General features: G+C 46.9%; 1 protein-coding gene across 1 annotated transcript in view; it reads right to left on the reverse strand.

Moving 5' to 3' along the window:
- Positions 1-2,661: 2,661 nt before the first annotated feature.
- The window catches only part of LOC149365310 (QRFP-like peptide receptor), a 171,691-nt gene continuing 161,393 nt past the window's right edge, over positions 2,662-12,959 (reverse strand). Inside the window, exons 4-6 of the mRNA XM_089580147.1 lie at positions 8,210-8,412; positions 7,474-7,585; positions 2,662-5,223 (exon numbers count right to left, since the gene is read on the reverse strand). Of these exons, the coding sequence (XP_089436273.1) occupies positions 4,885-5,223; positions 7,474-7,585; positions 8,210-8,412 (654 nt within the window). The 3' untranslated portion in view covers positions 2,662-4,884. The remainder of the gene's footprint in view (positions 5,224-7,473; positions 7,586-8,209; positions 8,413-12,959) is intronic.

Consider the following 12,959-nt stretch of genomic DNA (forward strand, 5'->3'; position numbering starts at 1 on the left):
GAGCAACCGCAATTCTCAAACGAGCAATTCTGCATGAAAAAACAGCATGGACCTTATCTTTACAGCGTAAAAGGGTAAAAAAAAAAGCACTTCATTGTGCAAATCGGCCCCATTTCACCCAACGGCATCCCACAAATGTTGTCCATAAATGCGCCTTTGAGCCTAAAAAAAAATGGCGAAGTGCAACTGTGTGGAAAAAAGTAAGGCAGGGCGTTGGAGAACAATGCGCGAACGATGATAAGAGGGCCGAGATGGAAAGAAGAGTAGCAAGAAAGACAATCACTCGCGAGTGCTTCCTCACGCGTAGCAGATAACGGCCCAGCGGCTGGATTAAGAATAAAAGAAGGTGTCGTTGCCCCACTGTCACCCAAGGTTAACTTCAGGGAGCAGTTCTATACTGGTAACAATGGGGTTTCGTAAGGGGCGCCTGGCTCCGCTCGAGGTCACCAGTGCACGCCGCGTTGCAGGGCTGGTTGTGCACTTGACCAAACCGCGTACGCGCTAATGGAACAGCACGCCCTCCCTGGGGGGCCCCGCCGCGCTGGCAAAACGCGGCGCCGGTGTTTGCTTTTAGGAAAACGAACATCGGCGGCGTGTTTCTCTTTCTTTCTTTCTTTCTTTCTTTCTTTCTTTCTTTCTTTCTTTCTTTCTTTCTTTCTTTCTTTCTTTCTTTCTTTCTTTCTTTCTTTCTTTCTTTCTTTCTTTCTTTCTTTCTTTCTTTCTTTCTTTCTTTATTTCTTTATTTCTTTCTTTCCTTCCTTCCTTCTTTCTCTCTTTCTTTCTTTTCTCTTTCTTTCTTTCTTTCTTTCTTTCTTTCCTTCTTTCTTCCTTTCTTTCTTTCTTTCTTTCTTTCTTTCTTTCCTTCTTTCTTTCTTTCTTTCTTTCTTTCTTTCTTTCTTTCTTTCTTTCTTTCTTTCTTTCTTTCTTTCTTTCTAGGAGAGGATTGAAAGGAAAATAGTTGTGCTACATCTCTCTGCATTTCATAACAATAACGAGTTAATTTTGAGAGAATGTACGAGGAAGCGAAACAACAAGCAGATGAGCAACAGATGGCAACAAACAAATTTCTGAGGGAATCACTGACGTTGCGGGAGAGGCTGGACCCCTGTCCGAAGCTTTATTCCACGACGGCGCTCGCCATGCCTACCATAGCAGTTTGCGGCCCAGCGATTTTTATTGCCAAGCGCGCAGCCTGACGAGGGGAGGGGCACGCAGAGAACGAAGGCGTGTGGTCACTGTTCTTGGGCAGCGGACATTCTTTCTTCCTTTTTCGTGCAGACATGGACATAGGACACCACAGACACAGTGACATCACGACAGACGGAGACATTCAGCACTCCAAATGTCTTATGTTCTTTTTTTGTGTCTTTGTCAGTGCGGGTGGGTCGATTCATTGACTCACTTCGCTGGGAAGCGGAACAGATGGTGCGAAACCGGCGGACTAGAATTTTTCCCTCTCTTGCGTGTTACACTGTTGCACGCGCATAACTATCGCCGTCTTCTCTTTGAGGAATGTCGAGCCTCAGCAGAGTGACGCTCGACTTTTGGGAAACAAATGACAGTTCGAACACTTCAAACGTGCTCCCCACGCTCTACACTTAGCGCAAATCTAGCCATTCGCAGGTGAGCTGTTGGTTCCTATTCTGTTTTACTAATGTTATCTAGCGCCTGTGTTGAAGTATAGTTGCATAATTTTAAATTGTATAAAACAGAGCAATGCCGGCGAGGAGGTCTTTAACATTTCAACGCCATTTTCCTACCCCCTGCGCTACCCACTGCCAAAGTTAGCGCTACCAAAGTTAGCGCTACCAAAGTTGGCGCTATCCATTGCAAGAAATGCTATACCAACTAGCCCCAGTCGTCGGTTTATTGCCATTTTCCTGGTTTTCGACGCCCTGCAAGCAAGGGTCATGAAAGACAACAGAGGAAAAGAACTGCATAATATCAAAGTGCGGCTTCTAGCGTTAAAAAAAAAATTCTAATACTGAATTTGTTTTTTTTTGTTCTTTGTTACGGTACTTATCGTATCGCATACGAAACAACACTACCACAGAAATAGGGGACTGATTCTGTCAGTGCTTCGGCGCGTTTAAAACATGACTACCTGCGCACTTAAGACTGCATGAGTTGGGAAAATATAACAGCACGTGCACGTCTTTACTGAAATTACTGTCTTATTCTCTTGTTTTGGGTATTGGCACAGAGAGTAACGCAATGAATAACTTTCAGAGAAGGATAATTGAACCCTCCGTAGTGATCAGCCTGTTAAGTTCTCAGAGTTTATATTAAATTTGCCGTGACATTCTCCCAATCAAATACGCACGGCGAAAGAAATTTTGATCAGCCGTATTTAACGTGTCAAGACGAGTAAAAAAAAGAAAAACTCTACATCGTGCATGCATCAGATAAACATGATTCGCATGAGTTGCGGTCTGAAATATTTGGAAAACGACGCAGAGAAAAAGCTGTTTTGGAAGCAGAGAAATAAATATGGTCGTGGCGTTGTCACAGAATTGCGGTGGGTGTTGTCAGAAAAAAATTCGTTGAAGCATTTGTCCAAAACACTTAGCCATATCGCTGATTTACCTTAGGAGGATATGACAACCATCACAGAGAATAAGTGTCTTTCACTAAGAGAGCATTGACGCACACAGGCTGATGTTGAGTACAACTAGAACTGACTTCACAGGACGTTTTAGTTTATTCAGTACAACAAGTTGAATTTCAAAGGTAGTTAGATCAGGTTGAGGAATTAACAGTTTAAAATATTCCTGAACAATGTGCGCATCCGCTTAGCCAGATAACGTTCCCTCAAATGCGATGCTCTGAAGAATAATACCATTTTTATATAAAAAAAAATGATGGATTGAATAAAATGACACCCCATGTATAACAGCTGCGGTAATGTACACGATGGTTGTGACCGATGTGTCTTCTGCGCATCAACTCAGTACGCGAGTCCTCAAAGCGTTCAGTGGCCGTTTTTTAGGCTGAGCTTTTCAGTCGGTCTCTCACTACTCCGCTCCAGTCAACAGGTCCGCTCCAGTCAACAGGTCGGTGCAGGAGGACTCCGCTCCAGTCAACAGGTCGGTGCAGGAGGACACTGAAATACGTGCACATCGGATCCACCGACGGGCCTCGGGTTCACGTCGGTTTCTGGGAGCCACTATCGGCGTATGGTGCCCACAGGACGTCTTGGACCACCAGACACAGACACACAAAAAGACAACGAGTCTTAGTCGGATTTTGTTTTGTCAGTCGGTCGAGAGAATCTTCGACATCTCATCGAAATGCTGTCCACATCACACGCCTGTGCGAGCGACACGTCCGATGTGTCCACAGGTAACGTGAGCTAAACGTAGGCCAGACCATCACCGCTGTAGGCCTCGGTTACGGACACGAAGAAGATTTGTTGGTGTACAGGAAAGTCCGCGGGGTTCCTCTCGTCAGGTGAGCGGGAAACAGAAGGAAAGTAGGACGAGCCGCTGTCAGGAAAAGTGCTTCGTGCCGGTGTGTGCAGCAGGGAAACAGGGCGAATCACATCGCCTTCTTGCCGTCACCAAGAATACTCGATGGGGTGCGAAGAAAAACGCGATATTCTTTCTTTTTTTTCTGTGTTGGCGTTATACGTCAAAAGAGGGCGCCCAAATCTTTCTTGCAAACTGCACTGGAGCCACTAGGACACTGATGCCGGATCGTTCAGCATTTCAGTGCCATTCTTGAAGCTACCCGCTGTTATTATCATTGCAAACCAAACTTTCCTGTGCCACCAGGGCCCTTATTAAACGTACGGAGTTGCTGCGCCGCCACATACTAAACCAGAAATTAGATCTCAGGGTATGGACAAAGTTGCCGTCCTGATGGCTGTTCACATCGACAGACTTGCGGATGCTGTTCCAGTTCCAAATTTTACGTTTTCCTTGTTCTACAAGAGGTATTCTCTAATTGCGTGTTTAAAGCTGTTATATTCATTCATGAAATCTCCATCCTGATAAGAGAAACTGCATGCATGTTACTTTCGCGCACATCACTACGTGAAGGCCTCCTTAAAAACTTGAAACTGTTTACTGCTGTATGCAACGAGGAGCTCTTGAGTACAATAAGCCCAAGTTTAGATACCTGTCGCCCTCTAATTTTGTATCCTTTGTTTCTCTGTGAAACTCTGCAATTCCGCCTATTCGCAGGGTAATTGCAAGATCACTTTTTTTTTCTTTTGGCTGACCATTGGCCGTAAATCACCTGGAGAACCATCTCCTCTTTCTGTGGTCAACGACTAAGCTGCACTTCCCTACACTGCATCCTTTCATGGATTTTCAGAGTGCGCAAGACCTTTCGACATTTGTAAAGAGTCGAGCGTTTCCCTCGCGCCCCTGAAAGGTTAAGAGTGTTTCCCTTGTAGTGTTGTTAAACCTTCCAACTTTCGTAGCAGCGATGAAAAGCGTGTTCGATAACTCTTGAGAGGGTGTACTCTCGCCCTTGGGCGTCCGTAGTGAGTATGCTGGATCACAGTTCCCTGGCAAATGCGCCGTGCGTCGTTTGGGAAGGCTCCGAGTACATGGCTGGGCATGCTTCAGCGTTCCGGCTGTCGTCCGGGTCCCAGCCGACCCATTTGCTTCGAGTCATTTCGCAGTAACTGCCAGTGGCGCAGCACCAGTCACGCCGTCCGTTGTACCCTCCACGCGGACGGGGGCGCGCCCGGCAGGGATTCTGTCAGGGCGTCCACGAGTGCGCACCGCTCAGCTCTTCCGGCTTTCCCGTGTCTTGAGAAGCGTGTATTCGAGGATCGCGTTATTATCCGTTCATGGCGGACGTCGCGATGGCTCCGGGTGCAGTGCCGCAGCTGGTCCATCGGATGCAGCGGATGCCCGGCTGCGGAGGCTGGCGTCACGTGACGTACGTGGCCGAGCGTCCCAAGCTGAGGCTGGTGGTGCGTGTCCGGCTCAGCCGCAGCGTGGTGCCCCGCTGCGGGGGACCGCGCTGCCGGACGCAGCCAAGGATGGCGTCCCGGAAGGAGACCCGGAAGGAGCGGGACATGAAGCCGTAGACGAGCGGGTTGACGCAGCTGTTGAGGTAGGAGAGCAGGTGGAAGCAGGTGCGCAGAGGCTTCAGGTAGGAGTAGTTGAGCGCCGAGACGCTGCCGAACGCCGTCAGCACGTTCAGGATCAGGATGGGCGCCCAGCAGAGCACGAACAGGGACACCACCAGGATCAGCATCTTGATCACCTGCATCAATCAATCAATCAATCAATCAATCAATCAATCAATCAATCAATCAATCAATCAATCAATCAATCAATCAATCAATCAATCAATCAATCAATCAATCAATCAATCAATCAATCAATCAATCAATCAATCAATCAATCAATCAATCAATCAATCAATCAATCAATCAATCAATCAATCAATCAATCAATCAATCAATCCCAGTGAACTGAATATATCAGACGAGCAGTCAATCTGACTGTAAGACTCACTTATGACGCAACTGAACTAGCCAATCAAAATCGCATGGATCCGCACGAACATGAATGTAATGACTATCTTTTGATATGGCGGCACAGGCGCAAGCCCCACGCATGTGCTGACATCAGTCGACACTCTTCCAGGCAGTGATGCTTGAGTTCGCACTGTGCGCCAGAAAGGAACAGTCAACAGAGCTGTGCAGGAAGTTTCCTCGTCTTTGATGGAGAGTACAGTGCTTGGCTCAACGTTATCTTGCAAATTGCTTAATCGAATGACCACAGTGAAACAAGCAAGCGGGAATTGCGTCATCTGTTCCTTCGCCCTAGCCGCCATGCGTGCACTACTAATGTGCAGTGTATTAACAGTAAACACGATTTCTTGCGGCACAGAGGGTGTCCAGGTGCTGCCATGTATGAAAACTGACTCTGGTATGATATTGCGCGTGTTTGTGCGAGCGTCTGTATGACCGAAATCGTGAGATGCAGGCGCAGATTAGGTTAGGTTAGGATAGGTTAGTTTGCACGAGGCGTTCAAACGAGCGCGAGTGATTCTGTTTCCGCGTAGATCTGATAAAGGCCTCGTACTAATGAAAGCCCCGTCTCTGCTTACTCAAGAAAGCGCTGTTATAGTTAATGGAATACTGTCAGAAGCCGATTTCCAGTGTGCCACCTTACGAGTCCATCTTCGCGGTTATCAGATCAGCGAGCCGTTAGAGCGAGCCCGCGGCTGCAATGACGGCAGTGAATGACGGCGTGCCACTGGCAGATGTCACCCAAGTCTCCCCTTTATAGCGAATTTAGCGTTATTTCTGATCTGATGTCTGCTTTCTAATAGCGTCTTCCAATCGGCTATCCGGAGCACCTCTCTGAATCCACGAAGGAGCAAGGGATTGGTCACGTTCCAATCAGAAAGCAGCATCTGAATCCAAATCGTCCATTGAACGACGCTCTTCGGTTTCACGGAGCAAGAAATTGTGCTCCGAATTGCCGATTGCAATGCGCCATAAGATGCCACTACAGAAGGTGAATCGCGCTTCGTTACCGGATCCAGGCGGATACCACTCTCAGCCGATTAATGACAACACACTCTTTCGTCGCAGATTGAATCAAATACCCTATTCACACTTGTCTAGAGGACTCGATTGGTCTCCTCTGAAGCAAATGAAATGAAATCCTATCACAGCGGCTTTGCTAACCACAAGACCCTTGAGCTTGTGCGGTTTGCTTGACTATTCGGCTGTGCTCGAGCGCTCCAAAGCAAGCATTATCGGTGAAATTTAGTACCTGCCTTAGAACTTTACTCATTTCTTACACACAATACCGCTTCAGGGCTCTAGACAAGTGTGGTCGGGTCTGTAGGTTCATCTTAGCGGAAACGAAGGCTACGTAAATCGGGGCTGCGCACCACGGACACGTCATACAGGCAATCATCGCGGAGAAACCATTGCTTGTGCCAGCAGCATTACTGGTGCGGGGAGGGGGGAGATAGAGGGGGTCTTTTTCTTAAGCCTCATCGTACTACCTGTCCTGTTTTGCTCATGCTGGCGTCGCTTTTCACGTATGTACTATCGAGGACAGAAGTACCCAGGACGCACGATCGAGCACGTGCAAAAAAGAAAAAAAAAGGGGGGGGGGGGGGGGGGGTCATCCTATAGTGACCCCGGAACGGTGTTCCTTCGGCTTGCTACGAGAGACAGCCCTCCGGCAGCCCCAGCAGCCGATAGCACCGAGCAGCTTGTAGGATAAAAAAAGAAAAAGAAATGAAACGTGCCGATGTCTTATCAGAGTGGCGACATACGCCGGTATGCGAACCAGCTTGCCGTCTCATCGTATGGACAGCTTCTCGCGCCAAGCTCAAGGGAAGCAGAGCGAACCCTTCCCGACGAATACCCCTTGGCGCGTGAAATGGACGCGCCATTATCGGACCACTAGGTGACTCTGGCGGCGCTGCGATGCATTACTGCCAGCAGATGCGTGTTGTGGCTACTTCTGTTTCCCATAGTAGTACCTGTTTCACTGTGTCTTCATCGGCGCGTGACGGCTTGCCCAGGAACCTCTTGTCGCCGTTGACGCCGAAGCCCGGCTTTCCGGGCGTCTTTTCGAGCATCTCCGTGCAAGCCCTGCACAGGACAAGGGCAGCAGCATAAAGTAAGTGCTTGCGTACAATAGCACCGGGGAAAAAACTCCAGAAAGGGAAATGTGGTGGGGAAATCTAGGTTTGTTGTAATATTATATCAGAGGAGATGCTTGATCTGATTCATTTTATGAGGGAGAAGGTGTATATCCGGTTGAACCTTTTTTAGGGCAAAGCCACCCAGAAGTCCGGGTACTGAGTGTCGAGGGGCTGTAAGCGATCTCTGGATAAATAAGTGACTACGACCTAGTTTTCCCACCTGCAAGTAGTTCCTAAGGGCATGAGGTAAGAAGCCGTGTTAAACCTCTCTTGCACTTATCTCGTACCTTTTATTTTTACACTGTGGAGGTGGTGGTGCTTTAAAAGGGAGCTTTAGACACTGGGGCCGTGTTTTGTACTGTTTTGTACTGTTCCGTTGGGTATTGCCTTCGTTTATTCCTCAATTCTTGCCATCGTCTGTCACGGACTACGTCACCAGGAAGCCACGACCAGTGATAGAGTCGCAAAGAAAGAGCACCGAAACCAAAAATTACGAAATACTGCGCCTGATACGGTTACAGATATCGTGAGTGCCTTAGGCACAGCCTGTCATTGCGAAAGGGGGACTTACGTGCCAGAGGTGAGGTGCGCCCGCTCCCGCACCACCATCCAGAGCTGGGCGCATATCTTGGCGTAGGCGTAGCCCATGACCAGCGTGGGTATGCACAGCACCAGGATGAGCATGTAGATTTCGAAGGAGCGCCACGCGCTGGGACTCGCCTCGTCACGCATGCACCAGTAGGCGCGCCGCCGCAGACCCATCTCCACGTGCACCTGGGCATTGGTTGTGGGAAAAGGAAAAGCGCTGTCTCACTTCTCGCTAGACGCCTCAACCGCGCCATAAGAGAAGGAACGAAGGAGGAAGCAAGAAGAAAAAAAAAAAGACGTTCAACAAGAGAACGTAACGATGCAAGTAACAGACAGGGACAGGGAATTTATTGACGTGATAGCGTTAAGGAGCTCGTGTCGCAGAAAATCTGGCGTCATCGGCGGCGCTGACCGTCGGGGAAAGATCCACAAAAAATTTCCAGATAAGCAACCTAGAAGGCCGGTGGGCCACCAAGGTCACGTGACCTTGCGGCGCCATTACAACCTGCCCACCGTGGCACATAGAGTTTCTTACTATTACCTAGAGGGAAAGCTGGCAAGCCGTCTATGGGAGTTTGCATGGAGACCCCACGTGACCACCTCAGCCACCATGGGCGCTCAAAGCATCATGGGGCGGTGAGCTACTCGTTGCGGAACTGCAACTTTTGGCCAAAAAATAATAAAAAAATAAAGCTGTTTGATAGCTACAAACGTCCTAACATTCAATATCTTGTCTAATGATTGCAACAAACGAGCAGAAAAGCATTTAAGTGCAAAGTTTGCCTAAAATAAGACATGACTAGCTTTCCTATTGGCCAAGTGATGAACACTAAAAAAAACTAATATTTCGTAATTAACAGGCGCACTTTTAAAAGTAAATATGTTTTAAAAAAAAATGTTGTTGTTTAGATACTTTAAGAGGTTTTTTAATGGCATTTCGGAAGAGTAAAACCTTTTATTGGCGTCGTGTGTCGTCGCGTCTTCACTACTATGGCTTTTGCACACTGCGTTCGCGCGAAAGTCGTCTGCGCACACACGAACTACGTTTTCGGAATGAAACGCCTTAGTACTGCCACTCTGTGTTCCCGAAAAACTACGACTGTGCCGCAACAAGTAGCTCACCGCCCCATGATGCTCTGAGCGTCCATGTTGGCTGAAGTGCAGCGCCGCCAGCTTTCCCTCTAGGTAGTAGTAAGAAACTCTATGCCGTGGCAGGTTGCAGTTAATTTAATGATTGGCCGCTCGGGAAGAGAAACCTGGGTCGCGCAAGGCCCACCGGTGGTAGCACTTGACATCGCAGGGCAGTGGCGCATCACTTAACCGCTTTACCGCTGCGACAGGAGTGATTTGAGGACTGCCGGGTTTCTGCGAATGTAAAGCAGATAATGACCAATTCTGCACGTATGGGAATTAACCCATTACGCTATTGCGTCATACTCTTAATGTGGAACTCAAGTGTTCCCTCCAGTATTTTATTTGTACATACCGCCAATCCCATACGGGGTTATAACAAGAAGGGAATAAGTTGCAGAATTTCGATAAAAATAAACAGAACAAAGCAAGGTACCATAACACACACAGCGCCCTGGGAGTGTTTAAAAAATAGATTCTAAATAGAATAGGTTACAAACTTTCAGTCACTGAGAGTAACAGTGGAAAAGGAAGTAGTAGACAGATAACAAATACTGAATGTCAAGGACTCGGCATACTGAAAAAAACAAACAAAAAAACTCAGTACAGTGGAATATAACAAAGCGGGGAAGAGGTGCTCTGATATAAAAGGACGCCAGAGATGAACCCCATCTGTAGCTGTCTGGAAGACGCGCACACTTCCCAAAGCACTCCAAGACTGTACTGTTTTAATATTTCTTATGTAACAGGTTTTCTACGAGAGCTACAAATGCACTTAATGATGAATAGTTTCTGACGATTCGGCCAAGGCTATTTTTTAACTAGGCTATTCCTAGCTGAGCACCTCGAGACAAGCACGTGAAAAAAGCTGACAGTCAACGAAATCGAGGAAAACAGGGAAATGTTTTGTTTTAAAGGCAAAGCGTTAGGAGTGCCACGTTGGTGAAGTCCGTTGTCGGTATCAAGCCTCTTGTAGGCAAAGGGTGTATGTGTGTATAAGGTGAACAGAGCGTATAGAAGTTCTGATAAGGTCAACAATAGATGACCAGTAGTAGACAAGTATACTAATGACTAAACCAACAATTGCTCAGGATATTGTTGCCAATTATGAGTCGGCAGATTAAAGGTTACCAAGAATGATTCAACAAATGAATGTTACTTGGACATGAATACTGATAGTGACTAAAGCCAACAATCGTTTAGCCGCCGCGGTGGCTCAGTGGCTATGGTGCTCGGCTGCTGGCCCGAAAGACGCGGGTTCGATCCCGGTCGCGGCGGCTGAATTTCTTTGGAGGAGAAATTCGAGGCCCGTGTACTGTGCGATGTCAGTGCACGTTAAAGAACCCCAGGTGGTCGAAATTTCCGGAGCCCTCCACTACGGCGTCTCTCATAGCCTTAGTCGCTTTGGGACGTTAAACCCCATAAACCAACCAAACCAACCAACAATCGTTCATTACATTATTACTAACCATAACTGAGCATAACATAACCATAACATAAGCATAACCAAAACAAACTAAAGGTGACTAACAAGGACTCACGAAAATTTGGGTGAATGCTTTCGCATTGAATGAAGTTATTTATTTATTTATTGTACCCTCAGGGCCAAAGGCGTTACAGAGGGGAGTGGGTTAATTAGGATAAAGAACAATAAATTGTAATACAGTGAAAATAGATAGTACAAAATGAATTTATTCCAGAATAAAACAAACAACGTCCAGAAAACGTAAATAGCATAAAAACGATGCATACAATATAGTGGTAATAGATACAACACAAGATCAACTTCCGTCAGAATAAACAATGTTAGCTACAGCGTCGTGAAAGCTTCTATTATTAGCAATGGGCGATATTCCTATTCCGTCGTGTCCGTTTACCTTCATCCAAACTCAATTTCTGTATTCTCATCTATGCGAATCCTTGATCCGTTTCCATACAGTCACATTTTAAACATCGTATAACGGTAGAGAGAGGTTGGTCAGATGGTTCTTGATAATCACAAAGTGAACAAGGGAGGAAAAATCTCACGGTTTCTTTGAATGTAAGTGTTTGGCGCTTGTTATTTGTTGCTAAGAATTTTGTAGTATCTCCTTTAATCTTGTTCTTAATCTTATGTCTAGATGTTCAGCGCAGCGTACAGTTTGTTGTCTCGCGTGACGTCCTAGTAAGCCTCTCATTGGATCCCTGGGCTTGACAGATATTTATTGGAACTCGCCTTTCACTTGGTTCTATTTTAGTTAAAAATATATTCTTTCTAAGCGTGGGATGTACTTATATAGGCTCAATCTGGTCTGACCTTGGTTTTGGTCACATTCACTGACGGAGTGCTTTTAATAGTAAAAAATTATCGGGTGCCACATTCAGCTAATTAAAAAAAAAGAACTCCCTGAATGTTTCATAGCGAAAAAAAAAAAAGGCGTAGTGAATGGAACACTCTTAGTAAACAGCGCAACAGGTGCCGTGAAGCAAGAGATCAAAGAAGACATGGAATGGATAATAGGTCGGCCGTAGTGAAGGGCTGCTGATTGATGGAGTCCTTTAACACGTTCATGTACTGCACTGTACGCAAGCATTTTTGCATTTCGCCTGCTTGCAAAGGCGGCTTCCAAGGCCGGGATTCGAACCTGTGACCTCGTGCTCGGTAGTCCGAAGCCACGGCCACTCAGGCAATTCGGCTTTTTTTTTTTTGCTTATTTTCATAAGTTTCACAAGAGAAAACGCGCTTCTGAGATCGAAACAATGAGCATACTCACCGACAACTGCTATCACTATAATGGATTGAAGTTTGTAACTTTCTCCAATACACCTACGCTCAGGTACACATGATTCAGTTTTTTAAACCTCTGTTATTTGGCGAAATGGATGCACTGCGGCGGGCAGTTGGGAAGCTATCAATATTGAATCGTGTGGGCTTGTGCGAATGGTTTGTTATTTGTTGTATTCCGGGATTTGGGAAAAAAAGTGCAAAAAATTAGATACATTTTTGTTGCTGCAGTGTTCGTGTTGAGTGACCGATATCGAAGCGAATCGCCATCCGCTGATGGCAGCTTTCAGGACGCTTGGCTGACGGGGAGCGGTTGTGTTTGAACAGCCAGCGATGGAGTGGATACGTTGTTCATCGCGAAGCGCTCTACTGACCATCAGAGCGAGGAGGCTTCTTCGTACAGTGCTCGAGCTCTGATGACAGGCGAAAATGCGGCGGGTATGCCGAAGGCTATGCCATTTTCATTTGGCTCGATCGGCCGTTCCTCTAATTTCCGCTGTTCGGGGCTGCTCTCCTTCGGCTTTCACGGTTCCAGCTGTGGAGGAGTAGGGTATCGGACGACGAATCTCGCCGATAGGTAATTCGACGCGACAGAGCGAATTACAGCAGCGCGATCCGGAATTCCGAGCCGGAAGTGTCCGATTCGTCTTGTATTTGGATATGCTAATGGCAGCACGGAAGGTTGCATCTCTCCCTTCAGCACCACACGGCTTTTCTCTCTTAACCCTTTCCAGTGCAAGGGGTGCTTAGATGGGATCTTTTTTGCGTGCAATTCACTCTCGTAAAGGAAAGTGAGTTCACTGTAATAGTGAATGAGTTATTCAACTTGAGTGTTAAA

The sequence above is a fragment of the Amblyomma mixtum genome, chromosome 1, assembly GCF_055824585.1.
Source record: "Amblyomma mixtum isolate Tamu chromosome 1, ASM5582458v1, whole genome shotgun sequence".
NCBI lineage: Eukaryota > Metazoa > Arthropoda > Arachnida > Ixodida > Ixodidae > Amblyomma > Amblyomma mixtum.